This window comes from Micropterus dolomieu, linkage group LG10 (genome assembly GCF_021292245.1).
Source record: "Micropterus dolomieu isolate WLL.071019.BEF.003 ecotype Adirondacks linkage group LG10, ASM2129224v1, whole genome shotgun sequence".
NCBI classification, from domain to species: Eukaryota; Metazoa; Chordata; class Actinopteri; order Centrarchiformes; family Centrarchidae; genus Micropterus; species Micropterus dolomieu.
The window spans coordinates 17,690,484-17,707,453 of NC_060159.1; the positions used below are offsets into that span (position 1 = coordinate 17,690,484).

Sequence of the window (16,970 nt, forward strand, 5' to 3'; positions counted from 1 at the left end):
GAACACACGGGTCATGCGTTACACATTCCTGCCAATGGTCTTTCACTATTCCACTGATCTACATGTGGCTGTAATGTGCCAACAAATGCGGCACTGTGCCAGCAAAGGCATCGAAGGAGAAGCCAGCAAGGAAAACATGTGAACATGATGCAGGTTTCAAAATTATCACAAAAATCTGCTTTGTAAATGCATTCAACATGTCTATTAGACCTCAAGAATACACACTGTATTTAACTTTGTTTAAATACAACGTTACTCAGTGTTAAATAAGAAACCTCTACAAGGAGGTAAATAGCAATCTGCTTAAAAAAACACTGTTAAGTTTATTTTTTTTCTCAATTTCACTCTACTCTTGGTGAACTCTGGGGTAACTAGTAGCCTGTTTTAACAATCTCATGTCAAGCCCTTGTGTTTTGACGGTATAGACTGTATTAGTTTTTACAAAATACACAGCACCATTCACTCATTCACTACTCCTTTCAGAATAAACACTGAATAATTTACTCTACAGTGAGCAGTAAATTGAGATTTCAGACACTTATTAATCATCATCATATTGCGGCATCATCGACAGCTGTGGTGCTGCATGACTATAATTTTTGCATCTATCAAATGTGATGCGTTATATTGGTGGATTTGTAGCAGAAACTAGTGGACATGCCATGGACACTACTTTTTTTCCTTTCATTGTGGGTATTTTTTGTGGGCACTCTACTGCATGCATTTTACATTCAAATGTAGCGGACAGTATAGCGGACAGTAAATACAGTGCACTATATAGTAAATAGGGAGTGATTTCAGACACAGACCATGATTGTCTAAATTGACTTTCTGTGTTTGTGTCATCTTTGGTAGTTAATGTTCAATTCACACAATCTGTGAGCTGTTACACCAAATAGTCAATAGCACTCTCTTTTATTTTGGAAGATTTTTTTCTTCCTTTAACTGAATGTTGACATACTCTTTCAAAAATGGAGTAATTTTCCTTACTTTTGTGTCTTCAAACCTGTTAAGAACAAATTTCTTAAATGCAAGGGAGCCATATGACAAACCATTCGTTTCTTCATTTCTTACATGGGTTGTTGCAATTAAAAGTGATGAACTACAAAACAAGCGCTCAGATGTGAGGTTCTGCTAAATGTCTTTCCCATATCTCCCAACTCACCTTTCCTGGAGGCCTCAAAGCTGTCGAAAATGTTTATTCTCTGGATGTCATAGGTCAGAGTGGTGTTGGGGAGCAAGGTGCGGTTCCTGTTGATTGTGTTCAAGGCAAATTTAAAGGCTAGTTCCTCTGCTCCTGAGGGGCCGCTCTCAATGGATTCAAATATTCCTCCTGAGGGATAAGAAAAAAAAGGTCACCCGAGAGCCAGACCTCTAAATAGCCACTTCCTTCTCTTCTGTAATTGCAATAGATTCCTTAACACAAGTGACACTGAAGTAAATGATCGATATGATGCAGGCAATTACACCTCAAGCTGTACTATAATTTTTAACATTTCAGTATTTGAGCGCTCATAGCATTGATGCTATTGTGCTCACTGCTTTAGACAGCTCAGTCACACGATGACATGAAACTGATTCAGAGATTGGGCTAGACGACTGGATCTCATCTGATTTGCATTCTGTTGCATCTGTGTAATTATAGGCAATTAGTTACGAAGGGAGGTGAGTTCAGGGGTGGGTGCCCTTTTTTAACTCCCTTGCTGAGCCTTGACAGAAAGGTTCACTCTTCCATTTTGTCCCATTGATTTCAGTGATTCTAAAATGAGAGGAAAGCAAAGAAAAACAAAAGCGCAGGGATCGGAGAAATGAGGGCGAAGAGAAATAAAAGGTACAGGAAAGGAGAGCGAGAGAATTAGAGCCATGGGAGGAATCAGAAACATATCTAAAGTGGTAGCAAAAGAGGTAGTGAAGGAGAAGGCCTGGCAAATCAGAAATTAAGATAAAACATTAGGGATTTGATTACACTCATTATACATTGTAAACAAATTGACTAAATCATTGTTTCTGCATCTTATTTCACTAGTACTTGTTGGGAGAGCATCCTGATGGGAGTTTCATGCTGAGCCTGCCTAAGAAATCTTGTTACCTTTTGGATATATGTTGAATCACACCTTGCAATGCTCATTAATTGTCAAAGTAAAAGCCTCAACACAATAACAAACAATACATGCTGTGTCACCACGCCGTGCAAGCGAGACAATATAATTACCACCACAAAGTAAAATGTTGTCAACTTAAAACAGCTCCCTTCAGATTTGTCAGTTATTTTGAGCTGAACAAAAACCGAGAACTGTAAAGCCTCAGACGGTCCGTCAGTGTGGTTCAGAATCCTAAGCAAGGGAAGGCAATGTTGAACCGACCCACTATCCATATGTGGCATTTCAAGATTTTGTCATCATCATTTACCTGCATTCATTTGACGTCATCACCAAAATGCATGTCAGTAAATTTGATTCCAATGTACATGGACATATTGTAGTTACAAACAAATTTAGATGCTGATGTATTTACAAAATATATACAATTTTGCTCCATCTAATCTACAAGCCAGGCGGCCGATATGTACTGAATTTCAGGTGTAAATGGCTACAGTGAGAATGCCAACAGAATTTTCACACATCCATCATCAGAATGAATTGAAGTCATGTTGTAGGTAGTGCAATATGTTTGAGCATGCAGCATATTAAAGTTTCACAAAGAAAAAGCTGTGGAGTCGAGCAACTACTTCAACTTTCAAAATAAACATAATAAAAAAAGTGAAACAACGTTACGAAAGCTAATGCACCTTTGAGGATGGACTAAATCTTGAGAAAGCTTTACACAAACTTAAAAGAGAATGGATGGGAGGGGGGGGGGGGGGGGGGGGGGGGGGGGGGGGGGATGAAAGAGGGTTGTGAGAGCAGCTCCGAGAAACACTCTCGGAGTCAGGAGCAGAGTTCAGTAGTCCATCCACGGCTCCCATCCTCTCGGAGGACAGAGAGCCGGTTTGACGAAATCCTGAAAACTGAAAAAAGTTTAAAGCCTGTTTATCGATTCAATTACAGAGAGCGGGGGGGGAAGTGAGACGGAAAGAGAAAAAGAGAGAGAGTGACGCATTTTTAAAAGAGTGTAGAAAGAGAGAGAGCTGTACAATAATAGACAGTGGCTATAAATAGCGTCTGGCAGTGGCAGCGAGTGATAGAAAAGGAGGGCAAAGAAGATGTCATTAACTTAGGGAAGTGAGCTTTATCACTGTCAATATGGTACAGCAGTATGTTGGCATTGTCTTACACACACACACACACACACACACACACACACACACATATATATATACACATATATATATAAATATACAGTCCAGTAGCGAATTGAAGAAGGTGAAATGCGGGGAATGAGAGAAGGATGTTGCAGTGTACGATGAGGGTTTGGCATATACTTGTACAGCCACTTCAGTGTGTGTTTTGTGCATGAGCTATAATATGTGTTAATCCTCCCTCTATACAGCAGTGTGTTTGAACATGTTGCTATTCATGGCATTTAATTTCTCTGAAATGGCACATTAATCTTCAAAAGAACGAATAACCTAGAATCATCATTAAAGATGATTGGAATCATGTCAGTCTGACCTAATAGATAATTCTTATACTATTGCCCTGAGGGAGCAAACTGAGCTCCACTGGCTGTTCGACGAATATAAAAAGGAGCATAAGGGTGTCACATTATGCTCATCAGATTTCCTCGGCATGCTGAGCAGCCTGGACATGCTGGTTTAAAATAAACCATATACCTATGAGAACACAGAAGAGCAGACACATTAAATTAAGTTGACAATAGGTTATATTTAATATTTCCAAGGAGATGCCGAGTATTACATTGCAATGAAAAATGATACCACACAGAAAATGAAATGGTTATTGTTTGATTTAATGCTCCTTGTGCCCTCAGCATTGTTTACAGTGATGAATCCGACATTAAGATTTCTTAACCAAACTGGACTTTGGAAAATACACAGTGGTGTTGGGTGTAATGCATGTGTAGCTGTCATACATATTAATAACACTTGGTCTTCCATCATCTATTTATCCATCCTCCCCTCAATACTTGGTGTTGTGGTCCGTCTGTTTGCAGGTGTGTGAGTTACAGCTGAGATAATCAGTGTGTGTGATTGTGTGTGTGTGTGTGTGTGTGTGTGTGTGTGTGTGTGTGTGTGTGTGTGTGAATTATAGAGCTGCCATCATTGGGACTGGTGTGAATTATAGTGCAAATGGAAGCTCTGAGTGAGTTATGAGCTGGATAATCACCATGACGAGGAAACAGGCCCGCTGATCTGAGTGACTTAGTATGTGTGTGTGTGTGTGTGTGCGTGTGTGTGTGTGTGTGAGAGAGAGAGAGAGAGGGAGAGGGAGAGAGCGAGAGAGGGGGGAGAGAGAGTTGAAAGTGGAAATGAAAAGGCAGTGTGGGAGGATGTCTCCTCTATGTAAATTTGACTCATTTTTTAATGTTTGTTCACAGTTAATCAAGTGCATTTTGGATCGAACATCATAAAGTTAGTTGGTCATTGGTAAAATTTCTGACTGAAATGAACTCCAGTTGATATTAATTCCTGTGAACAGAAATCATTCACATCTGAAGGACATACATAATAAATAATAATAATGAACAAACCTTGAAATTCATGTACAGGCTGATCAAAAATGTGTTATTACTTTTGTTCAAATTAATTCCACTGCTCACATGATGCTCTGAACAAAGATTAACACTAACACCATATTTCTGGTAATCTGGAATATTAGCAGGGAGAATTTATTAACTAAACTAAAAGAAACGGGTTATTTATCAAACTATGAATTACAATGCAATTAGCTCTCTCTACTCAAGGATGCTCTTGTACACTGAGAGATGGGAGACAGATATGTTGCCATGGCGACTCATGCATCTATGCTATGTCTGAGAGGCTTCTGCAGTTTTGGTATCTGAGCAGCTGATTGGTGGAGGAAGGGCGTTGTGATAGTGTGGACGGCCTGTCTCTGTGACTAATGACCAGCAGCGCAGCTGCAGAATGGCGGTGGGATGTAGGGTGGGTGCCATGGCAACCAGCGAGCAACCCTGTCGCTAGGGCAAGTGGCCCAGGTATGCACATGAAGTCACTCAGTTAGGCTTTAAGACCTCCACCCTCCACACCCCAACACCCTGGCCTGTATCTGTCTACCTCTGTCTTTCAGCAGGTTAGCATCAGTGCTCAGAGCCAATAGGCAGGAGGCAAAAGTGATGGAAACACTCCGTAAATATCCCAGAAATTCCCGGTGGGATCGCTCCCTGACATGTTTGCCGGTGAATGGGACATGATGCATGAAGGCCTGCAGAGACTCGCCGCCTCTGGTCATTAATCTGAAGCTCCCCTTGCATTAGACTGACCTTCCTGTGATGCACAAGGGCCAATTCTCTCTCTCCCTGAAGATCCCTAGAAATCTGACCATGGGCACGGGATAGATCATCTGTGCAGGATGCTCACCAGTGCTACAGCACACAAGAAAACCACCATCAATGTAGTAGGTATAAAATCATCTGAATACAATTTTCAAGGAAATGAAGTCCATTCTATTCTACATACAATATGGGCAGAGACACACGCTGCTACAATATCATAACATAACAGTGTATTATTTGAGCTGCAATATCGTCTCTGGCAGTGGCTCAGAGATAAAATCTTGGTTTTGTGAGAGGATAAGCAGTAAACTTGGTTAATAGATGTACATTTTCTAAGAAGGTACCTGATAGAGATCTTGATTGAGCCTACCAAACTTATTTAGAAGCCAAACTAGATCTTTGAAATTAAATGAGAGAAATAAAAGTAACACAATAGAGTGAAGTACTAGTATTATAGTAGCATAGTAAAATGAGATTTTACACTGTTGGCATTAATGAATAGAATCCCTGAATATGAATTCAAGTGTCATATAGCATGAAAAACCAAGCTATGAAAACTCGTGGAAAGACCCCACCCCACCAAAAATAAATAAAATAAATAAATAAAAGTTGAAAACACAAATACAATAATTACAATAAAAAGTAAACCGATACAGTGAGTCAGCAATAAATAAAGAACTTAATCAATCACTCTGTTAGAGGTATGGAAAACTAACATGAAACTGTTAGAAAGCCGCTTATGTGAACAACAGTTTAGCTGTTGTTATCTGACTTGTTTGGCTGGTTGTGTGTTTTTCCTCCTGGATAGAATCGCTCCTGTCACCCTAAAGCCTCTAGACACTGGACTGGACTGTCACCTGCCACTGCTGGATGCTAAGCCTCAGGCTGACTCACACACTTGAACATTCACGTGTGAACACACACAATCACACACTCCAAAGATTGAGCCTAAACAAACTTGTCAGGTAAGAAACAACTGAGTCTGGGGAAAATCTGAGTGATGTGAGAATTTAAAGCTCACGCCCGCGGCATTCAGAAGTACCTAAGTTCAGTTACACTCAGGGCAATAATTAGCTATACAATTGCCAAAAGGTCAATCTCATCAATCTCTTATAATGAGCACACACACAGTCTTCAATTAGAAATGTGTGCTACCACCCTCATCCCTTACCCAGCGCCAAGTGAGAAACCAGTGATCATATAACATGTATTAATTCTGAGCGCTGGCAACAGATGTGCTAATTTTCCAGGCTCTCTCTATTCATAATAATGTGCCAGCTCCCTCCTCAAAATATGTGCTAATTTGCAAGGGCTCATTGTGGATGTGCTAAACTACCGGCTGACATTTTGTGTGCTAATTTGTCAAGCAGGGACCCCTTTTGGTACTAATTGTGCCAAACTGTGAGTACACTTCCACAGGCCTTGAATTGCTGAAGTCCCAAATGACATCTGTCTGCTTGCGCTTTCCAACCTCTCCACTGCTCTCGAATTTGCGAATGCAACTGCAAAGAAACTCTACTGTGAAAATAAGATGTAAATGCTCACGCTCGCCTGCACACACACACACACGCACACACATAGATACAGAGATGCACACATAAACATTTCACAAAAATGTGTGCTTGCTTGAGATTAGACAAGCTCCTTAAAGAAACATAGGTGCGCGGCTAGAGTCAAATGCTATAGTAGCTCTGTAGCATCATCAAACACACGCATGACCAGCCAGTTCCTGAGATTAACAAAGCTACTAGTTATTAAAATGAACTAGTTTGCTTTGCTATTTCATCATATTTCTGTCCTGCAGTCACAGCTGAGGCATGAGCACACTTATATGTGTGTTCACAATCTAGAGTAATGTTCTTCAGTTTCAACTACCTGCTTAGACAAACATAAAAACACAGTGAGAGGCCAGTGCATGTTTGGTGTCAGAACAAACACATTTCACAAGGATAAACTTATTTTCCCAAGTTGATTATGTGAATAATCAATCAATATTAATATTATAATATATTAATATATAGATAAACCTAACCGTAGACCACAGATCTATCTATTTGGGGCTGCAACTTACAAATATTATTGTTGTCAATTTTTTTTTATTGAATAGATTAATTGTTTGGTTTGTAAAACATCAGACCAAAAAAAAACATCCATCCATCACAATTCCCTATTGCCCAAAGTGACGTCTTAAAATGCTTATTTTGTATGACCAAAACCAAAAGATTTTGAGTTTACTATTACATAAGACAAAAAAATGCAGTAAAGCCTGGAAGCTCGAATTTTTGTTAGAATAAATTGTTAAATGATTAAATGTTTGTCAAAATAGTCAGCTTTCTGTAGATCAACTCATTGATTTATGAGTCAGTGCTCAAGTAAACTACTTTGCAAGCAAACGTCATAATGTGCAATAAATATAGGTGAATAATTACTTGTTCAGAAATTAAAATACATATTTTCCTTTGTGTGAACTGAAAACAAATATTGTACAAAATTCCTATTTGTGGAGGTAACACATGCATGCAAGAGCTCATTCAGTACAAATTACATATACTTTATTTTACTACCAACCATTTTCCAGGCACATGCAAAGTCACAACATAAAGACAATGGTAAGCTTGCAAAAAGTAAAAATGCTTATTAAAGCTTCTGATGTGCACAAATTTATAGAGACACACAGAGCAGAAGACAGCGGCTGTAATATAACATGGAAAAAGGCTGCGGCGCGTTTTGAGCTCTTCCTCGGGCATCATTCAGCGCTGCCTGAGGAAGAGCAAGCCAAGCTTCAATAAATATTTTCACTCTTTGCAAGCAAAGAGTTTACAATTGTCTTTATGTCATTTCTCTGTGGGCCACTTTGGAAATCTTTTTTCCCCCTCTGTATCTGACAGATACCAAAAGCTGAGACTTTGTTAGATTTTTGATCCGCATCCTTCCCACCTGCCGAAATATCCCAGGGTATAAAATGAAATATTCAGGATGTTACCATAGAAACAAGATTTATACAAATAATAAATTCTGTAAAACTGGGAGAAACATGCCAACTGCCAATGTTATCGTGATTGCCACAATAGCACACAGTATGTAAATATATTCAATAAAAGCAACATTAAAGTAATCAACATACCAAATATACACCATGCAGTTATGATGTAATGTATATTACAACTATGTCATGGAAACACTGTGTTTTGGGGGGAATTTTTTTTCAATCAAATATTATTTGATTGATGTACATTTTGGGGAAAATACAGTGGCTTTCACACACTGTGGACTTTATGAGCCTTGGAGCTCCCACATCTCCTATCTGACTTCCACGTATAAACAGAAGTATTCCCAAAACTGCAGTCACAAGGTTATAAAGTTCAAGTAAATAATACAAATCCCAGAACTGCAGTCAGGGCCCTTTTTCTGCCAACAAAAAATATGTGATTTGGCTCTAATATACAGGCCATAAGGAGTGAGATGGACCAGTTATTGAACAGAATGCTTCCTAATGCTTCATGCCTTACCCGTCTCTGCCATTTCAGTTTCTTTGCTCCATCTTTTTCTCTCCTCTATCAAATGGCGACACACACACACACACACACACACACACACACACACACACACACACACACACACACACACACACACACACACACACACACACAACCTTCCACACTCCCCCTGACTAGACTACATCTCATGGTGGCCTCGGCAGGTGACAGATGGCGACCTCACAGCACTGCTCACTGTAAACTGAGTTTTAATCAAGCCTAAGCACGTGTGAGAGATGCTAATTATCCACTGCAGGCTCAGAGACGCAGGAGTCCAGCCTTGAGAACATTGTGACTATATATGTGCATTCATGTGTCTCTGGTTCATAATCACTTTCCCCATTGTGAAAAAACTGTAAGGGCATTATTATCCATTTATGGTATTACAGCTGAGAAGTATAAGGCAGGACGGACTGGGTGTCTCGAGCGTCCCTGGATACTCCAGCCCTCAAGCTGTATCTCTCACCAAAATAAATATAGATGAGAACTTGACTAACAGTAATCTTGGAGTCTTAAAACAAACTCTCTGAAAGTTAAGCCGTGGGATTTCCAACTGTCTCTCAGCACACTTGCCAAAAGACTCACACTATATGGTGCCATCATTTCTGAACATTTACATTCTAGACATGAAACTACCACTCTTATCTGAAAAGAGTGTGATAGAGAGCCATATAAACTTACATTACAACATCTCTAACATGCATTTAACACATATCACATGCAGCCAATCTTGCTATAGAGCTAAAAAGAACTTCAATTTATAATGTTGCAATTAGGTCACAGTAAATTACATGACTGTATCGTCTTCTTTACTCCATTCGCCGCTCTCATTCTGACTCTCACTCTTCTCCTGCTCATCAAAATGGCCCTGTATTACACTCTTCCCATTGTAATTTTGAACAAAATGGCTGTAAAATTAGACTTTCTTTCATGTAGAAGGGCAGATGTTATCTCCCGTTAGAGCCAAAGGTCAAGAATTAATTCAGGAGGCAGCTCTTTAATCCACACAGCTGGGATTTTGAAAGGCGATGGAGATGGGAGAAAAAAAAAGACATTTTACAGGATTTATGTAATCTGATTAGAATCATTTTTAAACTTCATAGATTTAGAGACACTCACACAGATGGTGATTATTGTATTCAGATAGGTAATGACACAGAAGGTGGTAAACACACAGAAGGTGGTAAAATATAAATATATATAATAGATTGAAAATAATGATCTTACACAAAATTACAATTACTAGTAGAGTCTGTGCTAGTGGTGTCCAATGCATTAGAACTACAGTTTTTTCACTACAGTAAATCCATGTGGTATCTATATTGCCTTATCAAGGCCATTTATATCATGAAAAGAACATGGAGACAATTTCAAGATAACAACCTAAGCCTTGAGATAAATGAGTATTGTGCACAGAGACCCGCACTATATCGCCTATATGTTAGGAATATAATAAAGTAAGTCATGGTGATAAAAGCTACAGCACAGTGTTTCATTGCAAGATTGGGAAAGTTTAATGGAAATCTGTGAAGTGAAAATGTATTCTTTGCTTTGAAATTCAAAAGTACAATAGGAAACAGAGGTTTGGAATGTGTGTGAGGATTTGTGCCTTTGTGTGCAAGGACACTGAGACCACGGGAAGAGGGGAAGTAAGCCTTGATGATAGTGCGAGCGAACAAAGTAGAGGGGAAAGACCAGCAGACGAGCTGGGAGCCAAAGGGAGACCAAGATGACACAGAGAGAAGGACAGCGAAGGACAAAGGGAAGTAATGGAGAAAGGAGAAAAAGACACAAAACTCTATTTTCTGGATTTCTAGATATTGATTTGATGCTGAAAGTGCACCTCGCTGTCACACTGTTTCCTCACAGCCCGTCAGATGTGCTTAGAAAACAACAGGTGATGGCCATGATGTCTAAAGTCGGGATAAGCTGTAGAACATACGCAGATGGCAGATGGGAGTGCTGTCAGACAATGAAAAAGAGGAGAGTTTGGAGAAAGAAGGAGGGAGAAAGAGAGGGTGGGGCGTGGAAAAAAATGGATGAGCGTAGGAAGCGAAGAGGGAGAAATGGAGAATAAAGAGGTCACTGGAGGCAGATAAAAGACACTCAATTAAACGACTGAATGGATGGCCCATTAGACCTGAACGGACACCTGCACCACCCCACCACCCTCTCCCCCAGGGCAGGAAAATGTCAGCTCCTGGTTTGGGTTCATCAGCCTCACCTCAGCCGCTGCTGTACACAAGCTAGCTGATAATCAGAGCTGCAGGTACAAGTCAATATGCTACACTTTGCTGCAAAGGTGTGTCAATTTTTCTTGCTTGTTCTACAAACACACACAGGCAATTGCACAGTAGCAGAGGGAGAGAGAACAAAATTTAAGAGACCAGGAACACTGACTTTACAGATGAAAATAGCCAAAAGCTACCCGATACAAATAATTGACTGAATAATAAAGTACGTTTCTCATTTTTCCTCATTAAATAAGAAAAAATCTATTGAAGGTAAATGTAAAAAGAGGTGAAACTGGTGTAAAATAAGGAGTGCTGTTCTAATCTGTCTTCTGATCTGCGGTCCACTGTTTGTTTCACCATTTCTCAGATTCATTCACACCCTGCTGGGTAGGAAATTCAGCGTCTTTTGTCATGTTTAAAAAGCAATGGCGGGGTGTGGGTATATCTCGTTGTTAGCTGTGCAAGGGAAACGGAGGCGATTGGCTTCATTATGCCTCCTCAAAATCTCAAAACAGATTGTGCAAGATGGGAAATCAATCCAAGTCTGTTCCAGTCTGTTCCAGTCCGTCGTTATGCTTTGTGTGTGTGCATGTGGATATGGGTGGGATCGGTGGGTCACATCAAGCAAATGGGGAAGTGCGTCTTTTCGAGTGTGGGCGACTAACAACAGAACCCTGACAGAGGCTTCTGCAGACAAATATGTAGTCAGTTCTTCATTCTAGCTTGTTTTCCAAAATTAGATTGTTTTAATTCTTCCACCAAAGATATACCATCATGCTCATATTTCTCCTCTCATCTCACCTTTCCTTTTACAAAGACTTTCAAAACACAAAGATTGGAGGACTGATTTAAAGAAAGCTACACAAACACTTATACAATCCTCTGAGCAGGAGATGGAGTACAGAAAAATGAAATTCAACATTGCAGGAGGAGACGTTTTGCATAGCCCTGGTAGATCGTGGACAATAGAGTGTCATGCTGATTCAAAGAACACGATTTCAAGTAAGCCTGCCTCAATAAGTCCTCCCACAGAGCCCATTTCCCCCTGTGTCCTTGGTTCACACAGAGAAACGTTCATACATTCGACCGGCTGTGCTGTCAATGGGAACCCGAATTCAGCTTTCTCTCTTTCAGCCAGTCGCTCACCCGCCTCCTCTTACTCCTTTATTCAGCTGGCTGGAGATGAAGGTGAATCATGACATCCTAACCCGATCAGTGCCTCACATCATAACCAACACAGGAGGGCTTTATGTAATCAATTGACTTCTGAATCCCATGTAGTTTGGGGCGTCAGTGTTTTAAAAATATATGTCACAACGTGGATGAAATTATACTTGCATATATACCACTGAGCCCTAGAGCAACAAACACATCAAACAAAAGGCAATCAATGACCCCCTTACATGTATAGAACAAATACACGTTTACTCTGGCTTCCAATTAGCACCATCACCAGCTTCCACAATAAACCAATGACAGGCCACGTTTGTTTCCCTCTACCAAGCAATCACTTTATAGTTAAGAGCTCCTATGCAGTTACTCCCACATATGATGCAAAACGTGGCGCGATATTGCAGCAGGTGGAAGGTCTATTTTTCACGCCACTTATAGCACAGCCGGTATCACAACGTATCTCACACTGAGAGTAAATGAACTAGTCCAGCTGAGTGTGGAATGTGTCAGACAGAGCTAGAGTAGAAAGGAGCAATGTGACATTGTGCACGTCTACACCAAAACCATATAGGCCTACAAAAGTCCCTGCAGAACATGCATTATTAATCCAATCCCACTCATCCTTCTAAGCGTACACATTTGCTCTTTCTTTTTTTTTAGTTTACATGTTTGCATTCTCACAGATGGCAACCTGTGATAGATACACGCAGGGGGGACCACCCAGGACTTGGCACTGGTTACTTGCAATGCTGCCAGTTTCCTTTTTCATCATTCCTCTAAGCAATACAAACATATTGATTTTTATTGATTTCCACCATTTTACAGTCTGCTGGAAGTGGAGACAACCAAATATGTAATGAGAGAATATAGATAAATTCATGAGATCCTAATAAAAATGCATTTTGGATTTAGTCCCCCAAGGGACCTACAGTGATATTTGCATCACCAATGTTTTTCTTTAACCGTTTTTCTTCCTTGTAAAAGCTATTTCATGCATATCTGCAGTCCCAGGGAAATTTTCACCTTGCTAATACTATACTGCTGACATTTATTCAGAGCTGCAGTGCATGACTCCTGGCCTCCCACTACATTTCCGCAGCACACTCCACTGTCTGTGCTGTCTCTCTTCACAGAAGCCATCAGAAAACAGTAATAAAAGACCACAACTGAGAGTGGGCTGAGAGTGGACTGCTGAGAGGCAAACTAATCTATCTTTACTCTGTATCTGCTAGCCTCTCTAACACTTGCTGTTTTTCCTCTCGCTCACACTTTACACAAACCCTCCCTTTCTCTCTCTCTCTCTCTCTCTCTCTTTTCTTACACCTCTCCGTGACTTCAAATTTTCTTCCATCTCCCTTGGTGGGATTGTGGGAAGGACAGCTCCAAGTGTTAAAAGATGCAAAAAAAACAAAACAAGATTCCTTGTAAGCGTTTCCAGCTCTGACCTTCAGTCAGCTTTGAGCCAGACAACCAGTCAGCAAGACATGCTGCAGGGCTCTTCTCAAGGGACAGCTTCAAAGAACAATTGCACACATAACCTCTAACCCTTCTGATACCCTGGGAAATCCTTGAGTGACAATGACAAAGACTGAAGGCTGTGAAGAAAAGAAGCCAATACAGACGTCAAACCTTCCACAAGGCAGTAGAAGAACATAGATGTATTCTATTAGATTTTCAGTTAAACTAGAAATAGTTATCCTGCAAACAAGGTCAATCATCTAAAACCTCCTTCATGTAAATAATCTTTTCGCATGTCGCTGGTGAATCCCAAAAATTGACTAAATGCTAAGCTCAACAAGAAAACTAATTTCATACCTCACAGATATTTTCCATTTGAAACTGCCATGAAATCCGTACCCTGAATTAATCACCATTGAGCCTTTTGTAACTGAGGCATGACAGCAGGACCTTCAAAGACTCAGGAATGTAAACATGTTTAAAGAAATCCATCTAGATAGTTCCCTCCTTGAAGCCCATGTGTGGTGCTGCATACTAATGTAGGACAGATCTCCTTTTTGTTCTTGAAACCCACGGTGGGTATTTTTAAACCATGGAAATCATTTGCCAGCAGAGAGGAGATAGTTTCATATTTCTATAAGCTATAGCGGGGCCAAGTGACACATGAATATTTTAAGCAGCTTTGTGCCTATTTAAATGTGTTTGCTGTGAACGGGCTGGCAGTGGGCCAGGGTGCAGGGTGTTATCCATAATTCCTGCAATCCCAAACTAAACTCCGGCACGCTGATAATTCAGGCTGGCAAAAAGCAAAAGCAAATAAAGTCAATTAACTACAAACTCCCCTTGAATTTGTTCCCTCTACCCTTGCTTGTTCTTGACAGCCTTGTAATTGTGCCACCATAACACATTTGAGGACATAAAAAGGGTGGTAAATGTTAGAAATGCAATAAAGGACCTTTATCCTGGCACAGCATTGTGGAAGTAGTTAGATAAACATAGTTTTCGCCAGAGGGAATTGCATCTTTTGCCAGAGGACTGAAAGAAATGACTTGACTTTTCCTTTCCAAAATGAAAAACAATGTTTTGTTTTAATCATAAATATTCCCAGGCATGTCTGTTCTGGGAAAATCTAAACATAAGCAGGAAATAAACAAACAAAATGAGCATCTCTGAGTCAACAATGCTTTCAGCAGCAGTTGACAGCCCAGGGACATACTGCGTCTGCCAGTGTTGTTTGAAGATGGCGGCGATAATGTTATCACTCAACCTCACAGCCACAGACCATCTACGGTCATCAGAATTAAAAAACTGTCACAATTTCATTGTGGATTTTTCTTCTGTTTGACTTCTCCTTCTATGTCTGTGAGTAAAACTCAATTAGTTTTGATGGAATGGCAGATGTGATGACTCATTGTTTGCATGACTGAAAATTTGTTATGGGGACAGCAAAATAAGATCACGTACATGAAGCACTTTTCCCATGAAAGAACCAACCATAATTCAGCTTCAAAATTCAATACTGAGTTCAGATTTTTTTTTTTTCATGCCACACAACTAAGCTGTTAGATTTCCTTTCATTTTCGAAGTGGACATTTTACAGCTTTCGCCCACATTATGGAGAGAAGACCAAAGTGGCAATTGAAAAAAAAAAACATTTTGTTCTGGGTCTCTGAGACCCTTAGCAGTATCAGTTGCTACAATATCTCATTCAGTGCTCCCAAAACGCAAGTGTGAACTAGTTATAAAAAGGGAATCTTCTCTCAGGCGTGTTTTATTACACCTTGTAAGGGCTGCACCGGGTCCATTTAAGTATTAAAGTAAATGAATTACCTGTAAGATTTATAAATGAGGAATACTGAACACAATTCAATTCTGTTTTGAAATTAACTCAGCATATTTGCCTGCAGCTGGTGGCCAGAACACCTCTTGTTTTTTTTCTCTGACACTTGTCGCTCTACATGCTGAGGCCAATGCTTTGAATACAAAGGGCTGACACTGCTTTGGTGTTACAGTGTGTGTGTATGTAAAGGTCTCAGCCTGACAGGAGAACAGGGGTTGTACAATGTGAGCCGCCTGTCTGGGCAGAATGAAACTTGGGGCAGGGAGGGAACAGACAGACCCAGGGGAACTGACCTCCTCATTTAGCCAGCCTCCTTCAGGAGCAGCTGGGATTATCTGCTGAGCAAGCACAACCTGCAGGAAATGCACAAGAGAAGGGCCAATGGGCTCCAGTGTCTCTCAAGGCATTTCTCTTTTCTCTCACAGCACATGCACACTGACATACATTTTCTTTTTTGATAAAATCACCCACACACAACTCTATCATCATCTATCTTTCTCTTTTGGAAACTCAGCTCCTTCACAAGCAAAGACAGACAGATAAGCATGTCATCTTTTCTAAAGAGAATACATTACACTATACGAAATGGAGCCATCTTACAACAGAAATGTGTGAAGTGGATGATACTTGACTGACAGAGACAATGCTGTACAAAATCCCAGACACTAAAGCTTTCATACGATTTATCTTACTCTATTAAAAACCACAAGCAGTGCGCTTTTTGTTCAGCAACAGGCGCAGGCCGCGCTGCCAGGGTCCCTGTCCGTGGTTCTGAACAGGAGGTTCAGCAGCTTGTTCCGTCGCTCTTTCAGGACCACGGACAGAGACCCGGCTTTTCAGCCGCGTTGCAGACGCTCTGGCCATATCGCTGCCACCAGAACACAGGCGAAATCAAGCATAAGCTTTACCTCAGAGCAAAAAATCTCAGTGACACGAATCCTCTCTTATCTTGCATAGTTATGTGTGTCGTGCTACCGATGCCAGATGCCTTGCAGATCCAGCGTGTCAGCATAGGCGACATGTTGGGTATGATGAGGTACAGGACACTAGTGAGTCCAAATCTAATCTAATAGTTTGATTAAATAGCTACATACAAATATAAATGTCCATTCGGTGTTAAATGCCAGAATTTCATCCAACAATAGCCTCCTTCAGAAAAATCTTATCAATTATTGCCCCGCTGTTTTTCCCAGGAATTTAGTCATTAGGCTATAAGCCGGCTTGGAAACTTTCGTGTCAAATGCTATTATGCAGGGACTTTGCCGCCCCCCAAGGATTACTGAATAGACGCCCAGCGTCTGTCAGACAACGTGTGAG

General features: G+C 40.5%; 1 protein-coding gene across 3 annotated transcripts in view; it reads right to left on the minus strand.

Moving 5' to 3' along the window:
- Nucleotides 1–16,970, minus strand: part of LOC123977290 (glutamate receptor ionotropic, kainate 2-like) — a 64,503-nt gene that overhangs the window by 45,989 nt on the left and 1,544 nt on the right. For all 3 annotated transcript variants that reach the window (XM_046059865.1, XM_046059864.1, XM_046059863.1), the window contains one exon: nt 1,166–1,333. In XM_046059865.1, the coding sequence (XP_045915821.1) occupies nt 1,166–1,333 (168 nt within the window). The remainder of the gene's footprint in view (nt 1–1,165; nt 1,334–16,970) is intronic.